This window comes from Ipomoea triloba, chromosome 8 (assembly GCF_003576645.1).
Source record: "Ipomoea triloba cultivar NCNSP0323 chromosome 8, ASM357664v1".
In the NCBI taxonomy this organism is placed as follows: domain Eukaryota; kingdom Viridiplantae; phylum Streptophyta; class Magnoliopsida; order Solanales; family Convolvulaceae; genus Ipomoea; species Ipomoea triloba.
In genome coordinates, this window is record NC_044923.1 from 1,990,608 (window position 1) to 2,016,745 (window position 26,138).

Genomic DNA, 26,138 nt, shown 5'->3' on the forward strand with positions numbered 1-26,138 from the left:
TTTAATGTAAAAAATTCCATATATACACATACTAAGGACATTAACAGCTGGTGAAGAATGATAAACACAATATACATGTTTATATACTATACATGGGAGAGGTGTGCTTGAATATGACACAGTGAAAATAGTTCAACTTAACCAAGTTTTTGTTCACTTGAAGAAGGATGTAGTAAAATAGTAAAATTTTAATCAAGGCATGAAATCTGATTCGGCTTCCAATGTTTCCATTGCCAAGGGGAGATTATGAGGGTGACAAGATGCTCTAATGGCGTCCAACTCTGCCGCTACTTCCTTCATAGTAGGCCTTTTCTTCCCATTTAAGTTCAAGCACCGTTGAGCAAGCCAAGCAACTGCCACTACATCTTCATCTTTCCCTTTTTCTAAAACTTCCACATCAAGAATCTTCGAAAGATTGTTCTCCTCCATGCACAATAGAAAACGTGTTATTAAGCTCCGCTCCTCATCATCATTAATATCAAATATAATTGGCTTTTGTCCGGTCAGGAGCTCAACAAGGACAACTCCAAAACTATAAACATCACTTTTATCTGTGAACTGACTTGACTGGAAATACTCGGGATCCAAATAACCGAACGTCCCCTTCACTATGGTGGTCAAGTGAGTTTGATCAATTGAAATGGACCTGGATGTTCCGAAATCAGAAATCTTGGCTCGAAATTTCTCGTCCAGAAGGATGTTACTCGACTTGATGTCTCTATGGTAAATGGGAACTGATGTAGCGGAGTGGAGATAAGCTAAAGCACTAGCCACCTCCGATGTAATCCTGAGGCGAATATCCCATGAAAGAGGAATGAGGTCATCTCCAAAATTGTTGTGGATGAGGCTGAAAAGTGTTCCATTTGGTATAAATTCATAAACCAAAATGGGAACTTCTGTCTCCAGACAACACCCCAGTAATTTCACAACATTCCTATGATTGATTTGGGAAAGAATGACAACTTCGTTAATGAATGGCACTAACTGATTCTCATCCATTGCCTGTGATTTCTTGACCGCAATGATTTGGCCATCAATCAACATTCCCTTGTACACTGTGCCTTGCCCTCCTCGGCCTACTATTCTATTGGCATCGAAATTATCAGTGGCCTTGTCTAACTCACTAATGGTGAAAATCTTTGCTTTCTCTATACTCCCTTCTTTGGCTAGGAGCTGTTGTTCCAATAGGAGACCTCCATTGTGCTTGAAGAACTTTTGCCTTAGTTTCTTCATCTTTCTCTTCTTGATGACTTTATAGAGGATAAAGCAAGTCGATACTAACACTACAAATCCAAAACTTGCACTCACACCTGAGATTGAGTGATATGATGTGAGTTAGGAGAATCTTCATAGGATTTATATTGACAATATATTGATATAATAATGACAATTAACAATTCAACTTGTTACCGATAATAGCAGATAGTTCCTTGACAGTGAGCTTACGATGACTGCCTGCATAATAAGAAAACCTTTATAAGACTCTTTATAGCATCTATTTAATAATCAAATACCAATCATATATTATTACATTAACCGCATGTTTGGTTAGTGAAATAGGCTTGGAATGGTAATAGCATTCCCGAGAATAGTTCTATTCCTATGTTTAGTAATGCTTTTGATTCCCAAAACATGATCCTTTAATTTATATATATTATTAGTGTTGTTAAAGCGTGCAGGAATGAAGAAAACAATAAACACATTACAATATTTAAAATTAATACTATATATAAACAGGATTGGCCTATGGGTTGCGGGCCAAGCCCGTTTGGCCTGCATTTGTATGGTCCATAATTTTCATGCAATTATATTGTTATATTTAGTGTTGCAAAAATTTCGCATAGGCGACGACTGGCCGCCTAGCGTATCGCTATAATCGGTGGTCTAGGCGACTGACTAGGCTGTCTAGTTCACCGATTAGTTATTGTTAATTTTTTTTAAATATGCTATTTCACACAAAACGGCATCATTTTGAGCGAAATAACTTTAAATTGTGCAAACTTTAGATGCTTTTTAGGTTAATATTTAATATTTTAGCATTAAAGTAATAAATAGTTTATAATTATTAGTCTTTAACAAATTAAAAAATCTTAAACAAATTAAATCCGAACAAAAAACCGAACCGAACAGAACTCTAATGTTAAATCGAATGGTTTAAATTTTTAAAATCGAAACCGAAATCGAAAAAAATCGAACCGAAGACCAAAATGCCACCCGTTATGTTTAAGTTGACAGTGACTATATATACATATTTAGAAAATATAGATTAGTGGCGTACCTTGGCATCCATTAGCAATATAAGGGTTCCCTTTTTTGGGATATTGGCAGAAACATCCCCAATAAGAACTTCCATTGACGCAGTAGTGCGAGGGGTCCGATGGATGCAAGTTTGGGGCGGCCCAGCTTCGCACGACCCGAACAACTAGCTGCTCCCGCCGGCCGCCGGGAAAGCTAGCAGCGTACCAATCTCGATCAACAAACAAGGCATAGTTGCAGGCATTGACCGCCGGGTTTGTGAAGTTGACATGAAACTCAAACGTTTCTAAACTGCCGTCCAAGAAAAGTTCGCACATGTTTATGCCGTTAAGAGGCCGTTCAAGTTGGGTGTTGGCGATGCACGTCGCCGTGCATCCGCCTACCGTGCCGTAGCCCGGCGAGGTGAGGAGAGCGTCGCCGCAACCTAAAAGCGTGAACTTGTTGTAACCCGGAGCGTAGGAGAATACTTGGGTTCTTGAGAAATTTGTGGTTTGAGTTAGAGGGAATGACTGGTTTCCCTCTGACGACCCGCCGGGTCGGCAGAGGGAAGGAGGGATTGATTCTTGGGTGGAGATTATTTGTCTGTCAAAGGAAATGCCCAGAATCTCTCTTACCCGGCCGGCCCCGCTGGAGCTCAAGTAGGGCTTCCAGATGCCATCTGAGGATTTGGTGCAGTTTATGATGAACTGTTCGTTCAAATAGCAATCTTTGTTGGGGCCAATTCCGAAAGGGTAGTAAATAGTAACGTTGCCGCACATGTCTGGACAACCCTTTGGAACCATAGATATCCCTTCTTGCTTATACAACTTGGCTTCAGAAGAGATATCATAATCCAAAGCCGATGTGAAGATCATCACACTCATCATCACCATAGCCGCTGCTATTTCTTTACCAGCTGACATTTTTTTTTTCTATCTTGTGTTAGTTTGTCTCATAACAATTACGTATCCAATGAATATATCTTTATAATGGAGATAGCAAGGAGGAGTCCTTGTTTACTTTTCTCCAATTACACTGTTTTCAATTCAATTTTGGAATATAATACATTTCTTGTTTGCCACGCCTTTTCATTTTCATTCTATTCACATTAATAATGATCAAGACCAAATGAATATAATGCATGCCTTTCTCTTACAACCCAACACCATTCGGTTTCTCATCTCCGAGAAACTTAAATCAATTACGAAGACAACAACCAAATCAACTAGCTGAATTGTCCGGAAACTACTTTTAGTTATAAGCTAAGTATACAATCTTGGACAAGTCAACTTAAAATTTCTTTGTTATTTTCCCCTTAATTTCCACCAGCTGAGGTGCTTCCATTTCTATCTTTCTTCTTTGCTACTTTTTTCTTGGAGCATTTTCATTTTTCTATTCACCAGTACACACTAATGATCAAGATTAAATAAGACATCTTCTAATAACATATGAGATATATATATACATAGACTTTCTACTTTTATTTTACATCCAAGGATATGCTGATGAAACTACACATAAAAATCACTCCTGCTATACGCTATTAGACGGGTGTGCTTGAATATAAAGTGGAGAATAATTCAACTTTTGGTATCTGTAGAAAGTAGATGCAGCAAATTAAAACAGTAAAATTATTAAGCTATGAAATCTGATTCAATCTCCAATGTTTCCATGGCCGAGGGGAGATGAGAATGAGATGCTTTAATGGTGTCCAATTCAGCAGCTACTTCTTTCATGGTAGGCCTTTTCTTACCGTTCAAGTTCAAGCAACGTTGTGCAAGCCAAGCCATTGCCACAACATCTTCCTTTTTACCCTGTTCTATAACTTTCACATCAATAATTTCCATGACACGGTTCTCTTCCATGCACAATAGAAAACGTGATACCAAGCTTCTATCCTCATCATCATCAAGTTCAAATGAAATTGGCTTTTGTCCAGTTAGGAGCTCAACGAGGACAACTCCAAAGCTATAAACATCACTTTTATCTGTAAATTGACTTGATTGGAAATACTCGGGATCCAAATAACCAAACGTCCCTTTCACTACGGTGGTCAAGTGAGTTTGATCAATTGAAATAGACCTGGACGTTCCAAAATCAGAAATTTTGGCCCGAAATTTCTCGTCCAGAAGGATGTTAGTCGACTTGATGTCTCTGTGGTAAATGGGAATTGATGTAGCGGAGTGGAGATAAGCTAAAGCACTAGCCACTTCTGATGCAATCCTGAGGCGAATATCCCAAGAAAGAGGAATGAGTTCTTCCTCAAAATTGTTATGGATAAGGTCGAAAAGTGTTCCATTTGGTATAAATTCATAAACCAAAATGGGAACTTCTGTCTCCAAACAACACCCCATTAGTTTCACAACATTTCTATGATTGATTTGGGAAAGAATGACAACCTCATTGATAAATGGCTCCAAACGGTTCTCGTCCACTGCTTGAGATTTCTTAACTGCAACGATTTGTCCATCAATTAACATTCCTTTGTACACTGTGCCTTGCCCACCTCGGCCTACTATTCTATCGGCATTGAAGTGATCTGTGGCCTTATCCAACTCACTTGCTGTGAAAATCTTTGTCTTCTCTATTGTCCCTTCTTTGGCTAAGAGTTGTTGTTGTAATAGGAGACCTCCATTATGCTTGAAGAACTTCTGCCTCAATTTCTTCATCTTTCTCTTCTTGATGGCTTTATAGAGGATGACACAAGCCCATATTAACGACACTAATCCAAAACTTGCAGTAACACCTGAGATTGAGCAACATAACGCATGAGAGGAATCGCATGAGATTTATACTGATATGCATGTAATTTGGGTTTAGTATTACAATTATCTGTAAGTTTATCCTCACCATTTTCTCATTTTATAGGTTCCATATATTGTATCTCTCAGTAAAAATAAATAGGCCATTCCAACCCAACCCATGATAAAACTTAGCAAAAAATGACTTCTTCTAAAAATGATACTCGGAAAATATATTAACAGTACAGGATAATAATATAAGGCCATCCACACTAACACATATTGAAGGAGATAATGTCAGAAAAGTAACCAGGTTGGAAGAGAGAGGAGAGGAGAGAGAGGGGGAGAGTGCCTTCTGCAAATGAAGGTTAATGCTACAGTAAAAGGGAATCACTTTTTTTTTTTTAGCTTTGCTGCTCTGCGCGTTAGGTGCGCCTGACCCTTCAGTTTTTTAATTTTTAATTAAATTTGTTTTATTTTTTTTTCTCCACTTATTTTCTCTTTTTTAATCATACTTACAAAAACTCTTAAAATACCTAAAAAAAAACCTCCATTGATAAGAAAGCCTACGTACCGATAATTGCGGACAATTTCTTAATGCTAATCTTGTGATTCTTGTCAGGGCTGTACGTCGGTTCTGCAAGATTAAAAAACACATAAATAATCAACAAATTAAAGCACCAATTCAATTTAGTATAGGCTGCTAAATTGCAAGTTAGTAGTTGTTGTTGACACTACAAAATCTGTACAACATGAATACATACTATGGGCGGGCAGCCAAATTTTTTGTGTATGGTAGTTCATTCATAAAAAAGGATAGTACAACATACCACATCCACCGGAAAAGTAAGCGTTCCCATATCCATTTTCGCAGAAACAGTGCAAATAATTATGTCGTTGTAGTTGCGGATTGATGTATGTAGGTATAAGAGCGCAGTACTCTGCAGCATAGTAGGAGGAAGGCACGTCCTCTTGTGTGATGGTCCATCTCAACTCCACCGGGACAACCACCACTTCCTGCTGCCTACTTGGAAGGCTTTGAAGTGTAGGTGGCAACGAAGAAGAATCACTGAGAAAGAAGGCATAGTTGCAGGCGGCGTTGATGGATGAGTCGTGTGTGAAGTTGACTTGGTATGTGTTTACATCGTAATCAAAAGTAAGATGGTTGCAGTTTATGCCTTGGCAATCATGTGCAGTTTTGGGTGCTGTGGTGTTTTTGCTGCTGCAGTTCAACTTGTAACTGTGTTTTTCCAATTCTTCACCGGGCATAGTGATGAAAGCGTTTCCACAACCAAAAAGCATGAAGTTGTTGCCAAATGAGTAAGAAAAAGGGGTTTCAGATAATTTTGAGTTCTGTATAATGGAGAAATTATTGCTTCCCTTGGCAGGCTGACAAGAAGGAGAGATGGACTCTTTAATTGTTATTGTTTGCGAGTCGTAGGACATGCCAACAATCTCAACTCCGCCGGAAATGGAGCTCAAGTAGGGCTTCTCAACTCCACCAAGAATCTCGGAACCATCAGAAGATTTGGTGCAATTTATGAGAAACCATTTGTTCAAATAGCACCCTCCATTTCCATTTTCATTTCCAATTCCAAATGGATAATAAATGTTTACAGTCCCACACTTGTCTTGACAACCCTTTGGAACCATGGGTCGTCCTTCTGCCTCAGACCGCTTCCATGCCATTACTATAAAGAATGGTAAACATTGTTAAGTACAAAAGATAATGGGATAGTCTTCTCCTATGATGTGGGAAAGTATAATATATATGATGAAAAATATGATGTGGGAAAGTATAATATTTATGACGAAAAATGTGATATTTTTTAGGGAAAATGCAGTATTATATTAATGGGTTTCAGAATTATTTATTAGATTATGGAAAGTGTAGTACTTGTAAACAATTGACCCATCTCACAGAGGAAGATCTGTGAAATGGTCTCATAGTACTTTTTGACCAACTCTTCAGTTGGTTCACTTGAAATGTTTTATTGACCAGATGAAGAATCATCTATATGTATAGTTAATATTTGGAGAATACCACTGGAAATCAAAATTACAAAGAACTCTATTAGAATGCAGATGTGACCGACTCTTCAGTTGGTTCACTTGAAATGTTTTATTGACCAGATGAAGAATCATCTATATGTATAGTTAATATTTGGAGAACACCACTGGAAATCAAAATTACAAAGAACTCTATTAGAATGCAGATGAAGAATCATCTATATGTATAGTTAATATTTGGAGAACACCACTGGAAATCAAGAATGCAGATGAAAAATCATCTATATGTATAGTTAATATTTGGAGAACACCACTGGAAATCAAAATTACAAAGAACTCTATTTGGAGAACACCACTGGAAATCAAAATTACAAAGAACTCTATTAGAATGCAGTATCTGTTCACCTATTGAAGCACAAGAGTCCACCTCCCGTATAAAGGGAAGGGTTTGATGCCACTGGACCACAAGGTCCTTGGCTACAAATTCAAGCTCATTTAAAGCTATTTTGAAAATTTCAAAAATATGAAAAAGTCTATTTAACCCCCTCCCCCTCCTTTATGCAAACCAAACAAAATAAATTAATAAAAATAAACCATAAATTGTAAAAACTAGACAATTTCGTTGCACATATACAAATCACATGATGTACTCTATGGCGTTGATAATTGAACTATAGTGTTATTACTTGCACTTAAAGTTCAAATTATTTACGAAAATGTCATAGTGCTCTTTTTTTCTTCTCTCCCTTCTTTAAAAACGTTAGATCTTTTAAGATGGACGACATTGATTGGTTCCTAGTTCTTATTTGATCCAAATCTTTTAGTAGTGGTAAGATAATAACTTTTGATTTATGGGGCATGAATTATATCTGTTCACACTTTTTACCGGAGGAGGTATTCTCACTTGAACCCTCCACTACATAAAGGGAAGGATCAAATAAGAACAGTATAGTGATCTCCTGAGACTGATCTCAGCTGTCTATCATCAATAGTTGAGACTTTAATAAAATAAAACACAAAGTCAATTTTATAATTATTGAAAACTTTAAAGCCAAGTTTATTTACCAGAACCTTCTCCTATATACTGTATAAATCATGAGGTACAATTAAATTAATTTTATATTAATTTGTGAAGTTTTAAATATTTGAATATATATAGTTGACGTACCTTGACATCCATTTGGTAAGTAAGCGTTCCCTTGTTCCTGATATTTGCATTGACAGTTCCAATACGTCCCTCGTAATTGGGGAGGATAGATGTTTTGATATGGATAGCAGTAGTGGGGAGGCAAGGAAGTGAAGTCGTCTTTTGTGACGCTCCAGCTCCAAACGACCGGGGCAACCAACTTCTCTCCCGGCAGCAGGCTGCTAATCCTTTGAAGGCTGAATTGGGAAGAAGTAGGAAGAAAGAAGGCATAGTTGCAGGCATTGACGATGAATGTAGTGATGTTGATTTGGTATGCATTTACATCGTTGCTGCGAAAACTAAGATCGCAGCAGTTTATGCCATTGCAATCATCTTCAGATTTAGGTGCCACGGTGGTACTGCTGCAAGTCAACTTGCAACCGTCCAGTGTGAATTCTTGACCGGGCGTAGTAAGGACAGCGCTGCCGCAACCATAAAATATGAACCTGTTTTCAGTGGAAGAGTAAAAGAATGGGGATCCAGATAATTTTGTGTTGCTAATTATGGAGAGATTATTGCTTCCCACGGCGGACCCGTTGGTGGTTTGGCAGATAGGAGAAAACGACTCTTTCACTGCTATTGATGGTTTGTCGTAGGAAATGCCCAGAATCTCTCTTACACCATCCTTCTCATCGGAAAAGGAGCTCAAGAAAGGTTTCTCCACACCATCGGAGGAAGATATTGTGCAATTTATGAGGAACCATTGGTTCAGATAGCAATGTTTGCTGGGTCCAATTCCAAATGGGTAGTAAATCTTAACGTTGCCGCACTTGTCTTCACAACCCTTTGGAACCATAGATATCTCATCATTTTCCTTGTCGTCCTCATAAGAACGCTCGTCATCCCAGGGTATCTCGAATTCGAGTGCCAAAGTGAGCATCACTGTGAAGCTCATCATCAGCACAATCGCCGCTACTATTTCTTTTCTGTCGGCAAAATTAGGCAATGAACAACAATTCTAAGTTTGGCAACAATCCATGCAAGGCAAATACGGCAGCAGCAACTTTTGAATTAGGATGTTAGGCAGCCAAATTTTGTTGACAATTATAATTATCATTTGGTCCCTACATTTTAGACTAACTACAAAATGACCCCCAAATCTACAACTATAAATAGGGTGGTCATTTGTCATTCTAGTCATCCCAAATCATTCTATTCTTCCCTCATATACTAGAGATATTAGAGAGTTTGTTGAGTGTATTTCTCCTTCCTAGCAAGAGAGAATTATCCTTGTTTTCTCCTTGTTAGTTAGAGAGTGGTTGTAACTCCTATTTTCTCATAGTGAAATTCTTCTACCCTTGCCCGTGGTTTTTACCCTAATTTGTTTAGGGGTTTTCCACGTAAAATCTGTGCCTCATTTATTTTTCTTTCTCAAATTATTGTTGCAATCTGATCTATCCCACTTCCGCGGGCGCAACATTTTCCGGCGGCCCTCATAATGATTCTCACTTTTAACTCTTTATCGTTCTCTTGTATACCTCAAAAATGTAACAAACTCAATGAATCTTATAAAGGAGCAAGCAATGTAGTCTTGTTCAATGGTGGAGCCAGCAATATTAATTATTTTTCGTTGTTAATTTTAAGTTTAAAAAGATGGTGACCCTCGAGGGATCTTGTACGTCCCTTAATTTCCACGAGCAATTCCTTATCCCCTAGGTTGCCCCACAAGACCGCCATCTTTCACAGTTATATATCCTTATCTTTTCTTTTATTTGTGGTACTAGTTTTATACGTGCATTGCACGAATGGATTAATGCCCAATGTTTATATTTAAATGAATATTTGAAAGTATATCAATGCAAGATTATATAGGAGAAGTTTATACATAGGTAATTGAATGTCGAATTTTTTTATTTAAATATCTAACTCAAAGTATATGAGTCCAAGATAATATAGAAAATTCATTATAATTATTACTAAAATAAATGTTTGTAACCTTGTAAAATCGATAGTCTAAATATTTGGTTTAAAAATGATAGTCTAAATAAATACTACTTTTAATTTGAATTTTTCTAAGTGGTTCTTAATTCTCTTTTGAGTAACATTGTCATTGTCTTCATCTTTACTATTTGTTCTCTTCCTTTTTGTTGGTAGTACGTGTGTTATTTGCAATTCGGATATTGTTGGTAGCATAGATGACAACGTCATGCAATGAGATTATGATATAGGAGCTATGGACTTTCCTTTAGGCCAGGTGTTCTGCTTGGGGTTCATTTGGTTCAACCATTATTGTTGAATGAGTTATTGTGGATAAAGAGATCCCTAGGTTAAGAAAACATATTAAATAAATTAATAAAAATTTGAAAATTTAAAATATTATGTATTTCAAAGATATTAAAAGGTAGTTTCTCGCTTCAATTTGCTGGGTAATGGGTTATTTGAGTACTTTCATTGTCAACAAATCCCCAAGTAATTAATATGATTGATTTCAAACTATTCTTTTTTATTTTTTTCATGGTATTAAAGAAATACATATGTATCATTTTTTGGTGTAACTACTAATTTATTTAATTCAATAAGAGTAAAATAGAGTGATTCCGCTTCAATTTGTTGGGTTATTATTTGATTACTCTCTTTGTCAACCAATCCCCAAGTAGTTATTATAATTAGCTTCAAATTATTTAAAAAAAATCATAGCATTAATAAAATACTTGGTAAAATAAATATATAACATTATTTTGTACTATAACTTTGATAGTTAATTACAAGATATTGTAAAAATAAGATAATGAACAATGTAATGAATATCAATTGATAAATTTGAATGTAAAGAATCTTTGCATGAGAGAAAATAAGGACAATATAACTAATGAAATTATTTCTCTTATTTAATTTAATTTTTTGATAATGAATACTCCCTCTGTCTCATTTTACCTGTCTTACTTTCCTTTTTAGTTTGTCACAAAATGTTGTCTTCTTTCCAAAATTGAACATCACCATCATTCTACTTTTCCCAATTTACCCTTATGACTTTTGATTTCTTTATTGTTTTTTTTCCAAAAGTGAAAAAGTCAGGGGCATAATTGGAAAGCACATCACATATACTTTAATTTCTTAAAAAGCGTGCAAAAAGCAAATGAGACATCCAATTCGGGACGGAGGGAGTAATTTTTTCAAATAAAGGTATTGTAGACAGATAATTCTAAATTAAAGAAATACATATGTATCATTTTTTGTTGTAGCTACTAATTTATTTAATTTAATAAGAGTAAAATAGAGTGAGAAACTTAATTATGTCAAATTTGATTGAGATGAGATTCGAACCTAAGACCTTTCTTATAGAAATTAAATGGGTAAGTTAAAAGTTAACGGAATGTTAACGGAGAAGAGAATATTTAACGGAAAACTTAACGGATAATCATAAAAGTAAGGTTAAATTAGGTAATCTTTATTAAAAATATTAATCTGAATTATCTTAACCATCTATTTGATTAAATAATTCATCTGAACCATCCATTTGATTAAATAATTCGACCGCCATTTTTTCTACCCAGTTTAGGCCTAACTCTCTTTGGCTCTTATTAGTATAGTAGATAATTTTACCCCCTAACTTATTAGCGGAATGGGATATTTATGGCACGTTTGGTTCGTGGAATATGCCTGAAATAGAATAGCATTCCCAGTAATAGGCCTATTCCGCTGTTTGGTAATAGAGATTCCAGTAATAGGCCTATTCTTTGGTAATAGAGATTCCTAAGCCCCCTAGGTATTAGGCTATTCCTGAGTCCTTAGGAATAGCCTAATGTTGTTATTTCCAATTTTACACCTTGGCGCGTTTTGGAGAAAGATCTTCCTTTTCCCAAAACGCTCCTATATTATTTTAAAAAAAATATTGTAACTAAGAACAACTAAGGCTCCAGAATGAGCTTTTGGCTCTTTAAGGCTTCCTCGTCCTGTTGTTAATTTCAAAAGAGAAGCAATGCTCCTCTTCATAAGTTACCGATGTGGGATCAAAAATTCTAATTTGTGTTTTAAAAAATTATTATATATATAATTTTGTTTTGTATTATTATTATTATTATTATTATTATTACTATTCCTTTATTATTATTATTATTATTTTTATTATGTTTTATTTTATTAATTCATAATAATAATAATATTAATATTAATAATAACATGAATGTCCTTATTATTATTATTATTATTATTATTATTATTATTGTTACATATTTTATAAGGGTATTTAAGTCTTTTAAAACATATTTCATTTTTATTCCTTAAATCAACCAAACACTGTGATATAATTCCTATAAATAATTCAAAAATTCAAACTAAGTTCAGACTACAGGCAAGATTCAATTGATAAAATAAGAATGTCATTTTCACTTGATTCAAAGTTGAACAAGTCAAGTATGTTAGTCTTCTTTCCCTGTAATTTCCACGAATTGAGTTCTATGTAATATCTTCTTCAGTCTTCACCTAGCTAGCTAGCTTCCTCAAATTTTCCACATTTCCACCTCATAATTTCCAACAGATACCTATCATACTGTTCTCCTAGCTTCCTACTAATTTCATTTTTATTTTTATTTATGAGAAAATTGTATTTTTAGTCTTTGAGTTATAAAGAAATAGTAGAAACAATTCTTGTACTATATATGGACATCATGCATCACTTTTAATTCTCCAGCTGTTTGCAAATTAAAGTAGCATTTTGTCCCCTCAATTAATAGTATTTTATCTTCTATTCCTTTTTCCCTCTAAAATGTACTCCAAGTCCACGACTTAATACTGATGTTACTTTTTAGAGTGTTCTTCACCCTAATTTTTTTTAAAAAAGTTTAAAGAGCATAAATTATTGAATACTTAGTGAAGAATGCTATAGTGCATAAAAAATAATATTAAAAAGCTAAGATTTAATGGACAATGACTTAACCATGCATCGACCAAGTCACAGATGATGATAGAAAAAGAAACATGCAACAATTTAATCAGAGATGAAGCCATGAATGATAAGGGAAAAGAGGGAAAAGAGACAACAACTCAACCAAAGACCAAGTCGCAGATGACTGGTGTTAGAAAAAAAGACAACAAGTCAACCATTAAAAGTCACATATGGTAATATTATATATGAAAGAGACAACGGCGTGACTCAACTAGAGACCTAGCTTTATTTGACATGTTAGGCTAAAGGCTAATTGAAAACTGAAAATTAGCTAAAATTAAAAAAAATTATTAATTATTAGAATGAAGTTGAAAGTTGAAATCTATAAACTAGTTGATTAAGGGTAAATTGTTTGGTAAAATGAATTAACTGTTAAGAAAAGCAATAAAGTTAAATGAAAGAAAAACGTTACGTATATATTAATGACACACATATACATAAAAAGGAAAATATTTAATAAAAATGATTATTTCATTATGTTAAACTGCTCTATATGTATTTAATTTGAAATTTATTGAAGGTTATAATAGTATAATTGGTGCCAAATATATGAATGAATGAGATGAAATATAAGATTTACAAAGGAGGAAATGAGAAGGAAGAAAAAGAAGAAAAATTGAGAGAAAAAAAAAAAGAGAGAGGAAGAAATGTATGGATAACTTCCAAAAAAAATGAGAAAAAAAGACAAGAAGCGGTAGATTTTAATTAAACTGTTAGGTTGCGGCTCGAAGATTCGAGTTTAGCATCCTGTTACTAAAACATAGCACTGACTGTTACTTACAAAAGTATAAGAAAATAAAGTTGCAACTTCACTACTAGCTATAGGCCTATAGGTTTTGCATAAGAAAAATCTCATTAGTTGTTTTTTTTAAGTGGATTTTTGTAGGGGTGACAAGGAAAGAGAAAATAAAAGGAAAAAAAACCTCTCACATGCATGGCGAGCATGTGTAAGTTGCGCAGTTTCTTTCCTCCATTTTTCTCAAGCAACGAGTCGATAAAAAAAATTAAATTTATAGTAAAAAAAACACCCCTAAAAAACTCATGCTCCCATTTGCTAAAAATCATGCCATCAGTTTTTTTTCTACAAAAACTTGAGAAAAAAATCACATATTGCCTTACTCTAATAGTAAGTAAGTCAAGTAAACGGGTCTTGGTCTTCCTTTCCCTTAATTTCCACAACTTGACTTCTATGTACCGTCCATCTTCTTCAACTAGCTTAGTTTCCAACATATTTCCTAGCTCCTTGATAGGACCGCTATTGATAAAATTACATTTTTACTCTCTGATTTAATTACTACTTTCATGTATTATAGCTAGGGATATTTTGTTTTAGTTCCATCATTAACAACAATTTCAAAACTTACCGTTGCTAAAAAAAAGTTAGTCGATTGCAGTTGCAAATATTATTTCAATTACTATTTTTCTTTCCTTTTCCTCCAATTACACCGCTTTTAGTGGTAAAAATGCAAACCAATATAAAGGTATGTTTGGTTTAAATATTAGAATCGACATGATAATAGAAATCAAATACGTATTTGGCTGTTGACAATGAGTCAATGATAATGTGTTTAAGTATAAGAGTCTTTTTATTTGATAATGAATAAGAATTGGGATAAAAAAATAAAAATTAATTAAATAAAATAAAAAACATAAAAATATATAATTAATGGGTCACACTTGTGTGAGACCGTCTCACGGATCCTTATTCGTGAGACGGGTCGGGTCGGGTCAAAGCACCATGCAAATGTCATACTTATATGTGCAAATCTCATACTTATATGCTCAAATATAACACTAATCAAAAATACAATTTTTGTTACTTATAAGAGAAAAAGTAATACATTTTTGATAATAAGTAATGTTGACAAGTGCCTCTGATCTCACTTATAAGGGCAAATATAATACTTTTGAGGAAAAATGTAATACTTTTAAATCGAAATGTAAAAGTATTGTACTTTCCCTTAAAAGTATTACATTTACCCTAATAAGTAACAAAAATTTTATTCCTGATTAGTATTACATTTGAGCATATAAGTACAGCATTTGTGCATATAAGTGTTACATTTGCATCTTGACCCGACCCGACCCGTCTCATGGTGAGACGGTTTCACACAAGTTTTTGCCATAATTAATATATAGTGAGACGGTTTCACACAAGTTTTTGCCATAATTAATATATATATACATACGTGTGTGTATAGGTTCATTATGTATATACATAGTAAATGTATATTAAATATACATATATATAAACAAAGGTTTGTTTAGCTTAAATGGCAAGGGTATATTCTTTCGATCTTCACGGTAGCAGTTCAAATCTCAGCGAACTACATAAGTTCTAATAAATATTGTTTCCATCTTAGATTTTTTATTTGTAATGGGAGAAATGAGCAGGCCGTCTTTTTTATTTGCGGAGCCCTGTGCTAGTAACTAATTGAGACCCTATCAAAGTATAAATAAATTGCGAATTAAAACTCTATCAAAGTATAAATAAATTGCGAATTAAAGAAAAATTACAACAGAAAAATGCAAAAAAAAAAAAACCTAATTTAAAAACCTAATTTTAGGCCAATATAATCACAAATACATATACTAGCTAAAAATTGTGTGGCCCTGTGCGATTGCACACGCCCTAAAATCCGGCCTTGAATGAGTACTATGCGAATTAAAACCCTATCAAAGTATAAATAAATTGCGAATTAAAGAAAAATTACAAACAGAAAAATGCAAAAAAGGCCAATATAATCACAAATACATATACTAGCTATTAGGCCAGGGTTGGACTAGGGCCCCAAAAATTTTGTGGCCCTGTGCGATTGCACACGCCCTAAAATCCGGCCTTGAATGAGTACTACTTTTGCACTGTGACCTGACTAGGGGTAAGCAAGTGAAGATACTTAATACATGAACTATGAAAACTTAAAATAATAACTCTTATTAAGGAAAACAGAATCAAGACCAGACAATCACCTCTCTGAAGTTGGTACGCTCTGCTTAGGACGCACAGCGGACGCAGGTCGGACGCCCGCGTCCGATTTTCACCTCGCAGAAATTCGACGAAGCTGCGCAGCAGAATCCCGCTGGACACGCATCGGATGCGCGTCCAGTCGGGCGTCCACTACGTATTATTTTGGCGGTTTGGCGCGATTTAAATAGAGATTTGGGGCATTTTTCAGGGGGATCCCATTCATTTTTCCAGATTAGTCTAGTCTAAAATTTCTCTCTCTAGAATTAGGTTGAAATTCTCTCCCAATTCCACTTCAATTCCATTCACATTTCATTTCAAGTAGCTAGATTTGGAGAAGATTGTGGGCATCAACTTGCAATTGATCAAGATTTGTAGAAGAATTCCATTTATATTCAAGTAATCTTTCAATTTCCTCTCTTGTTCTTCAATTTTTAGTTTGTGAATTGTTTTGTTGATTTGATTTGTGCTTTGAATTTTGTTTTGCTTTCAATCCTTAAGATTAGATTTGTTTAATTGCTTTGATGATGCTTAGTTTAGAGATGTGTGGCTAGTTACCTAGTGGATTAGGACTAGTTGAACATGCATGTTGTTCTTGAGCTCTCATGTCATATATCTAGGGTAGAATGATGCTTTTTGGATATCTTGATAGCGGTTTGGGATGTTTGTGTGACCTCTATTCTGATTAGGCCAATCGGACTTGAGAGTTAGGGTAGAAAGCTTTCACCTATGAGAATATGGAATGCTTGAGACCTCACCACCCTCTTTTCCTTCTCACCTTTGAGAAAAGGGGGAAGGAAGACAAGAGGCACATAACGTGTTTGTCATAATGCCTCTTTTAGCCTAAGGTTCACAAGGATGACTTTATGGTCTAAGAAGTGAGTCCATTGACCACGAGAGTGGCGATGGTGTTAGTGACCTTGTCTCATGCTAGTCCCTTGAGCGTTTTCAAACCCCTAGTACCTTAGGAAATCAAGAGTGGCATGTGTGCTAGATTAGTCTGAATCCTCCCTTCCAATACTTGTTTACAACACCTTTCGTTTTAGTGTTTGAGATATTCTTAGAATGACCTACACAACCCTTATGTTAGGACTAGCTTTTGAAACGTAGGAACTCTTGTGTCTAATTCCTTGTCTACCAAATCTTTTCTTACCATTCCTTGAGACGATACTCGGGAACTTCTTCCCGTTTTATTCACCTACACTCTTTCCACCTCCCGCTAAAAATACAACTCATCACCACGTCTTTTAATTTTCATTCTATTCACATCACTAATGACCAAGACCAAATGAATATAATGCATGCCTTTCTCTTACAACCAAATACCATTCCGTTTCTCATTCTCATAGCTGATCGATTTAAATTAAATTCAAAAAGTCAATAGACAGTTTTCATTGAGAGTTAATAATTACTAAGACAACAACCAGATCAATTTAGCTGGATTGTCCCAAAACCAAACTACTTTTAGTTATAAGCTAAGTATACAATCTTGAATAAGTCTAACTTAAAATTTCTTTGTTATTTCCCCCTTAATTTCAACCAGCTGACGTGCTTCCATTTCTATCTTTCTTCTTTGCTACTTTTTTCTTGGAGCATTTTCATTTTTCTATTCACCAGTGCACACTAATGATCAAGACCAAATCAATGCCTTTCTGACGACATCACCTCCACATGATTTATGAAAACTTAAAATAATAAGACTCTTATTAAGAAAAAAACAGAATCAAGAACCAGACATCTTCTAATAACATATGAGATAAATATACATAGAATTTTTACTTTTATTTTACATCCAAGGATGTGCTGAAACTACACATAAAAATGAATCCTACTATACGCTATTAGACGGGTGTGCTTGAATATAAAAGTGGAGAATAATTCAACTTTTGGTATCTGAAGAAAGGTAGAGGCAGCAAATTAAAACAGTAAAATTATTAAGCTATGAAGTAATCTGATTCAATCTCCAATGTCTCCATGGCCGCCGAGGGGAGATGAGAATGATGAGATGCTTTAATGGTGTCCAATTCTGCAGCTACTTCTTTCATGGTAGGCCTTCTCTTTCCGTTGAAGTTCAAGCAACGTTGTGCAAGCCAAGCCATTGCCACAACATCTTCCTTTTTACCTTGCTCTATAACTTCCACGTCAAGAATCTCCATGAGACGGTTCTCTTCCATGCACAATAGAAAACGTGATACCAAGCTCCTATCCTCATCATCATCCAATTCAAATGAAATTGGCTTTTGTCCCGTCAAGAGCTCAGCAAGGACAACTCCAAAGCTGTAAACGTCGCTCTTGTCTGTGAACTGGCTAGATTGAAAATACTCAGGGTCTAAATAACCAAATGTCCCCTTCACCATGGTAGTGAAGTGAGTTTTGTCAATTGAAATGGATCTTGAGGTTCCAAAATCTGAAACTTTAGCTCGAAATTTTTCATCCAGAAGAATGTTACCCGACTTGATGTCTCTGTGGTAGATGGGAACTGATGTTGCCGAGTGGAGATAAGCTAATGCACAAGCCACCTCAGATGCAATTCTTAGACGAATATCCCATGAAAGAGGAATGAGTTCGTCGTCAAAATTGTTATGTATAAGGCCAAAAAGTGTTCCATTTGGTATAAATTCATAAACCAAAATGGGAACTTCAGTCTCCAAACAACACCCCATGAGTTTGACAACATTCCTATGGTTGATTTGGGAAAGAATGACAACCTCATTGATGAATGGCTCCAACTGGTTCTCGTCCACGGCTTGAGATTTCTTAACTGCAACGATTTGCCCATCAATTAACATTCCTTTGTACACTGTGCCTTGCCCACCTCGACCTACTATTCTATCAGCATTGAAGTGATCTGTGGCTTTATCTAACTCAGTTGCTGTGAAAATCGTTGTTTTCTCTACTATCCCTTCTTTGGCTAAGAGTTGTTGTTGTAATAGGAGACCTCCATTACGCTTGAAGAATTTCTCCCTCAACTTCTTCATCTTTCTCTTCTTGATGGCTTTATAGAGGATGACACAAGCCCATATTAAGAACACAAATCCAAAACTTGCGCTAACACCTGAGATTGAGCAATGCAAGTGAGGAATCTCCATAAGATTTATACCGACATGGATGCACATATGTAATCTGGGATTATTACAAAAATCAGTATGTATGTTTATCCTCACCATTTTCTCATTTTATAGGTTCCATCCATATATAGTATCTCTCAGTCGTAAATAGGCCAATCCAACCCATGATAAAATTTAGCAGAAAATGAAATTTTAAAAATGATACTAAGAAAGTATATAACAGCCTACAATAGCAATTCAATTGATTTCTGGATATATATTAGATTGTAAGCCGGGATATAGGATTTGAGCCCTAGTAGTAGTGGCAGTGTGACAGTTACACTCTATGGTGGACTTATTGTAGACACCAAACACTGATCCACCTAATGGACCGCTGAGTCGTCACCGTGATTTGAGTTGGATGTGGGGAGTCTAGGGAAGAAGAAATTGCCCCTTTTTGGGCAATAAAATATATTAATAGAATGATAATATAGGCCTACCGATAATAGCAGACCGCAGTTTCTTATTGCTAATCTCGTCATCGATGTCCCTCCATTCTGCAAGATGTAAAAGCATATAAAATATCAACAAAGCACTAATCCAACCTTGCCTGCCAAAATGCAAGTTGATATTGTTGACACTAAAAAATCTGTACAATGTTGAATGCATGGTTTGGGCGGGCAGCCAAATTTTATGTGTAATTCATAGAAAAGAAAAGGATAGAATAGCATGCATACCACATCCATCGGACATGTACGCGTTCCCTTCACCATCTCTGCAGTTACACTGCAAATAATTATGGCGTTGTAGTTGCGGATTGATGTATGTAGAAGGATAGCAGTACTTAGAGTAGGAGGGAGGCACGTGGTCTTGTGTGATGGTCCATCTCAACTCCACCGGGACAACCACTACTTGCTGCTGCCTGTTTGGAAGGCTTTGAAGTGTAGGTGGCAACGAAGAAGAAGCACTGAGAAAGAAGGCATAGTTGCAGGGGGCGTTGATGGGAGAGTGTGTGAAGTTGACTTGGTATGTGTTTACATCGTAATCAAAAGTAAGATAGTGGCAGTTTATGCCATGGCAATCATATGCAGTTTTCGGTGCAGTGTTTTTGCTGCAGTTCAACTTGTAACCCTGTTGTTCCAATTCTTCACCCGCCATCGTGATAAAAGCGTTTCCACAACCAAAAAGCATGAAGTTGTTGCCAATTGAGTAAAAGAAGGGGCTTCCAGATAATTTTGTATTGGGAATTAGGGAGAAATTGCTTCCCTTGATAGACCCAGTGGTTTGACAGGAAGGAGAGATGGACTCTTTAATTGTTATTGTTTGCGAGTCGTAGGACATGCCAAGAATCTCAACTCCGCCGGAAATGGAGCTCAAGTAGGGTTTCTCGGAACCATCAGAAAATTGGGTGCAATTTATGCGGAACCATTTGTTCAAATAGCAACTTTTGCTGCCTGCATTTCCATTTCCAATTCCAAATGGATAGTAAATGTTTACAGTCCCACACTTGTCTCGACAACCCTTTGGAACCATGGGTCGCCCTTCTGCCTCGGACCGATCCCACGCCCTTACTACAAAGAATGGTAAACAATGATGCTAAGTACAAAAGATAATGGGACAGTTTAATTTGGTGACATATGTAAGAAACAATGTTAAGTAATATGGGAAAGTATAATATTTATGATGAAAAATGTGATATTTTTGAGGAAAAATGTAGTATTATATTAAGGGGTTGCAGAATTATTTATTAAAAAAAGTGTACTACTAATGAAGAATCGACCCATGTCATGGAGGAAGATTTGTGAAATAATCTCATAGAAGTTTTTGTCTATACATGTAGAGAAGAGAGGAGTAAAAAAGTCTCTAAAACACTATAAAAATATCACTCTGTTTTCATTTTATTACTCCTACTGAGCAACTAACATCATACTTTACATATACTAACACATCAAAATCGTCAAACTTAGTTACATCTTTTTATCAACAAGCTTCCAGACTTCTGCTACAAGAAAATCCATTTCATTCCTAGCCTTGATTTTACAAAGTCAAGCTCATTTAAAGCTATTTTGAAAATTAAAGTTCAAAAATATGTAAAAGTCAATTTAACCTCCCCCTTTGTAAACCAAAAAATAAAAAGTTAATTTCATTTTTTGTCCTAAATTTATAGGTGATAATCCAATTTAAGTCCTTTTTTATCGGAACATCCACTTGTGGTCATACTATTTAAATATCATTAAATACAAGGACATCTTCATCTTCAATTATGGATTTTTTTAAAAAAATAAACATAAGAAATATAGCGGGTCAACTTACTTTGTATAGAAAATATCAAAATGTCTTTGTATTTAGCATTTCAACAATTTTATTTACGGGGGACTAAAAATGATCATGTCACAATAATACTAGAACCAAATGAGGATGTTCTAATAAAAATGACTAAAAGTGAATTGTCACCTATAAATCTAGAACTAAAAATGAAAACTCCAAAAGAAACCATAAATTGTAAAAACTAGACAATTTCATTGCACAGATTCATATCACATGACGTATTCTATGGTGTTGATAAGTGCACTCTAGTGCTATTACTCGCACTTAAAGTTCAAATTATTTACGAAAATGTCTCATTTTTTTTCCTCTCTCCCTTCTTTAAAAACATTAGATCTTTTAAGATGGACGACTTTGATTGGTTTCTAGTTCTTATTTGATCCAAATTTTTTAGTAGAGGTAAGATCATAACTTTTGATTTATCGAGATAAAGGGTGTGGATCTGTCCATACTTTTACTAGAGAAGGTATTCTAACATGAATCCTCCCCTACATAAAGGGAAGGATCAAATGAGAATAGTACAGTGTCCTCTTGAGATTGATCTCAGTTGTCCATCATAGTTCATCAATAGATGAGATTTTAGTAAAATAAAACACAAAATCAATTTTATAATTATTGAAAACTTTAAAAGCGGATTTAATTTTATAATTATTGCAAACTTGAAAGTTTAGCAATTGTAAGATCTTAACGTTTGATTTCTCAAAATGAAAGGTATAGCTAGAAATGTTTACACTTTTTATGGGAGGATGTGTTCTTACTAGAACCCTCACCTATATATAAATCAAGACGTACAGTTAAATTAATTTTATATTAATTTGTCAATTTTTTTAAAAACCATTTGCCAAATTTTAAATATTTGAATATAGTTTTAAATATTATAAACATGGGTGGTTAGATTTATTTTTATAATAATTACAATTAAATTATTTTTCTTTTCTTTTTCATATTTATTTTAGTAATAATATAATTACATAAATCATATATATATATATATATATATATATATATATATATATATATATATATATATATATATATATTATACAATGAATTGAGTGATACTTTTGCACTATTCTTATAATCAAATAAATGTACACTTCCAAATATTATAATTGTTTAGAATTTCATCTTTAATTTTATTATCTAAATATATAATATAAAAACAAATTTATCCGTGCATCGCTCGGATTATTAGGCAATTATTTCTTCAAATTCAAGGAAGGATAACATACCCATAAAATATAATCGATCCAATCCATTTTATCATGTATCTTGGGACAATAATATCTAATATTCCATAGTACAGTTATATTTAAAATTTTAAATTTCACAAATTAATATTAAATATTTTCATTTTGTAACAATTATAATTTCTAATCTAAGAAAAAGATCAACTTAATTAACTCGTTGACATACAATTCATTCAAAACTTAAAATATAGCAAAAAATTTCGTTTTCATAATACAACTAAAGTTTCAAAATTAAATTCTCCAAAAATATAATAGCAAGCTCAAACATAAAATATTTTAGTATAATTAATTATAACAGAGTCAGTAGTACTCAAAAAAAAAATTATCTGTTCTAATTTTTATTTTATTAATTTCATCAAGTTGACGTACCTTGACATCCATTTGGTAAGTAAGCGTTCCCTTCTTCCGGATATTTGCAGCCACAGTTCCAATACGTCCCTTGTAATTGTGGAGGATAGATGCTTTGATATGGATAGCAGTCGAGTGAGTAGTGGGGAGGCAAGGAAGTAAAGTCGTCTCTTGTGACGCTCCACCTCCAAACCACCGGGACAACCAGCTTCTCTTCCGGCACCAGGTTGCTAATCCTTTGAAGGCTGTATCGGGAAGAAGAAGTAGCAAGAAAGAAGGCATAGTTGCAGGCGTTGAGGGATGAGTCTGTGATGTTGATTTGGTATGCATTTACATCGTACTCAAGACTAAAATGGCAGCAGTTTATGCCATTGCAATCATATGCAGCTGGCATGGTGTTATTGCTGCTGCAACTCAACTTGCAACCCGCCATTGTGAATTCTTGACCGGGCGTAGTGAGGACAGCGCTGCCGCAACCATAAAACATGAACCTGTTTTCACCGGAAGAGTAAAAGAATGGGGATCCAGATAATTTTGTGTTGCTCATTACGGAGAGATTATTGGTGGTTTGGCAGAGAGGAGAAAACGACTCTTTCATCGTTATTGTTTGTGAGCTGTAGGAAATGCTCAGAATCTCTCTTACACTACTATCCTTCTCGTGGGAAAAGAAGCTCAAGAAAGGTTTCTCGACACCATCGGAGGAGGATTTGGTGCAATTTATGAGGAACCATTTGTTCAAATAGCAATGTTTGCTGGGTCCAATTCCAAATGGGTAATAAATGCTAACATTGCCGCAAGTATGTTGACAACCCTTTGGAACCATAGATATCCCATTTTCCTTGTACTCATCATATATATTGTAACGATCATCCAAAGGTATCTCGTATTCCGCTGCCAAAGTGAGCATCACTGTGAAGCTCATCATCAGCACAATCGCCGCTACTATTTCTTTTCCGGCGGCCCTCATAATGATTCTCACTTTTAACTCTTTCTCCTTCTCTTGTATACCTCAAAAATGTAACAAATTCAATGAATCTTATAAAGGAGCAAGCAATGCAGTCTTGTTCAATGGTGGAGCCAGCAATATTAATTATTTTTCGTTGTTATATATGTTTGAAGTTTAAAAAGATGGTGACCCTCGAGGGATCTTGTCCCTTAATTTCCACGAGCAATTCCTTATCTCCTAGTTTGCCCCACAAGACCGCCATCTTCATTAATACACAGTTATCCTTTTTTTCTTTTCTTACTTCATTTTGACGGCCTGACATGGCACAATAAGACAAAGATCACATATGTTTTTTTCTACGTCGAATTATATTATGATATGTGATATAAGTAGTACTCTTTACGATTACACATAATTTTTGTTGTGGAATTGGTTCTGATATTAAATTAAAATACAGGTGTTCGATCTCAACTAAAGGGTAAGTGATGGTTGAATTGCCATTTATATATTTATATAGCACAAAATGTTCAACACTCATTTATAAAGCACAAATTCTTTTAATTTAAGCCCTAAAAGAGATAATCAAGTGTGTGAAATATGATTCTCATACCAAAATGTCCCGTCGTTGATTCTCCCAATGCATATCATCAGGTAATGAATTAATAACATGTTATTAGACAAGAACGGGGTAGTAAATTTATAATTCTGGGTAACATATACAATCACTCCCCTCAAATAGTGGATTTAGAATTTAGGGCAAACTTAACATAGTTCAAACAACTTGATTTATTAAAAAAAAAATTGGTTTAATTTATTGCCCATCACTATTCTAGTGGAAATTAAACGCTATTCTTTATGAAAAGTAATAGACATGCAATAAATATTGACCATTCAATAACAAACTAATAAATTTAGGATCACACTTGTGTGTGATCGGCTCACGAATTTTTATCTGTAAGAAGGGTCGGATCAGGTTGGTTCAATATGAAAATGTAATGCATATATATACTGACAAATTTAATACTATAGGAATAAAGTGTTTGTTAATTACGTTTTTGTTCTATACTTTCTCAATCATTTTAAGCCTAAAGAATTAAAGCTCCCAGAGTTCGATCATGTGAGTCTGTGACCACCTATTTGAAATGGTAAAAGACATGTCATTGAACTACATAGTAGTGGGTCAGAAAAAAAAAATTAATTACATAGGGGACCAGAGTTATCAACCCCCCTCCTCGACACATGTCCTTATTCATTTTTTTTTTTTTTCACAATTTGTCTGTTATGTTTGAATTTTTGCTTTCATTTTGTCGAGTTTAAAATATCATGGGATTCATGGCCCTCTTGCCCCTTTAATTTCCACATGAAACGTGGTAATTGACACTCCACATTAAAAAAATAAAAAATAAATAAAAAGAGACCACAATTTTATCTTTATTTTCTTAATAGGGATATAAAATCATGACACCTATTGAATAGAATATTATTTTAAAGTACCCTTAAAATTTTATTAATTTATAAAGCTCAAAAATAATAATTCAATGCAAAATGCTGGCAAATTTATATATTTAATCATTTAATTATTTGAGGCCGGGAATAATTTTACCCCCCAAGTTCTTAACAAAATGAGAAAGTTAGTTCTTCATGTTATAGTTTCATTAAAACCATAAGTAATAAATTTATCACTTTAAAATTAAGAGACTAAATTTACCCTGCATATGAGATTCAATTGATAAAATAAGTGTCATTTTCACTTTATTCAAAGTTGAACAAGTCAAGTAAAAGCATCTTGATCTTCTTCTTTCCCCGTAATTTCCATGAATTGACTTCAATGCACCATCTTCTTCATCACTTTGAACTACTAACTCTATTACAATGTAGTATCTGAAATAAAAAGAGTCAACAGTTGCCTTTACTGAGGCTCAAACCCACTCACATCCATGTGAGAGTGTAAATCGGATGCCAGTAATAAATAGTGGATTTTGTGTACAACTTATGGAAAAGAACAGAATGCTGTATTTCATTACAAGCTCTAATTAACTAAGAATTTTGAAAAGTAAGAATGATGATGTTTATAACACAAAAATTGAGTATGCTATTACACATAACCTGCAGAAAAAAATCTTTAAAAAAAAATCAATTTTGCAGTTTAAAGAACATAAATTATTGAATACTTAGTGAAGAATACTACAGTACGTACAAA

At 34.5% G+C, this 26,138-nt stretch overlaps 2 protein-coding genes across 3 annotated transcripts; both read right to left on the reverse strand.

Annotated features, from left to right (window-relative positions):
- LOC116027186 (wall-associated receptor kinase-like 1) lies at nucleotides 1–3,125 on the reverse strand. The gene is made up of 3 exons (XM_031268648.1): nucleotides 2,279–3,125; nucleotides 1,411–1,455; nucleotides 1–1,310 (listed from the first exon to the last, which is right to left on the reverse strand). Exons 1-3 carry the CDS (start codon nucleotides 3,120–3,122, stop codon nucleotides 193–195), a joined length of 2,007 nt encoding a protein of 668 aa, XP_031124508.1. The 5' UTR covers nucleotides 3,123–3,125; the 3' UTR covers nucleotides 1–192.
- A 667-nt stretch (nucleotides 3,126–3,792) lies between these two features.
- LOC116027185 (wall-associated receptor kinase-like 1) lies at nucleotides 3,793–23,987 on the reverse strand. 2 transcript variants are annotated; one of them, XM_031268646.1, is made up of 5 exons: nucleotides 23,014–23,987; nucleotides 20,409–20,640; nucleotides 5,807–6,420; nucleotides 5,551–5,613; nucleotides 3,793–4,981 (listed from the first exon to the last, which is right to left on the reverse strand). In XM_031268646.1, exons 1-5 carry the CDS (start codon nucleotides 23,957–23,959, stop codon nucleotides 3,870–3,872), a joined length of 2,967 nt encoding a protein of 988 aa, XP_031124506.1. In that variant the 5' UTR covers nucleotides 23,960–23,987; the 3' UTR covers nucleotides 3,793–3,869. The 2 variants fall into 2 exon arrangements, with proteins under 2 accessions (XP_031124506.1, XP_031124507.1); XM_031268647.1 differs by lacking the exons at nucleotides 3,793–4,981; nucleotides 5,551–5,613; nucleotides 5,807–6,420 and adding exons at nucleotides 17,743–19,077; nucleotides 19,570–19,626 and having other exon boundaries at nucleotides 19,807–20,640.
- Nucleotides 23,988–26,138: the final 2,151 nt, after the last annotated feature.

Bases quoted from the DNA above. Each gene is read 5' to 3' on its own strand.
- LOC116027186 (XM_031268648.1), bottom strand. From the start codon at position 3,122: ATGATGAGTGTGATGATCTTCACATCGGCTTTGGATTATGATATCTCT. The intron at 1,456-2,278 runs GTACGCCACTAA...CTTATTATGCAG, and splicing joins TATTGCTAATGGATGCCAAG to GCAGTCATCGTAAGCTCACT. The intron at 1,311-1,410 runs GTAACAAGTTGA...ACTCAATCTCAG, and splicing joins GGAACTATCTGCTATTATCG to GTGTGAGTGCAAGTTTTGGA.
- LOC116027185 (XM_031268646.1), bottom strand. From the start codon at position 23,959: ATGAGGGCCGCCGGAAAAGAAATAGTAGCGGCGATTGTGCTGATGATG. The intron at 6,421-20,408 runs GTCCTACGACTC...GATTGTTGGCAT, and splicing joins GGAGTTGAGATTCTTGGCAT to GTCCTACGACTCGCAAACAA. The intron at 4,982-5,550 runs GTACGTAGGCTT...GCTCAATCTCAG, and splicing joins GAAATTGTCCGCAATTATCG to GTGTTACTGCAAGTTTTGGA.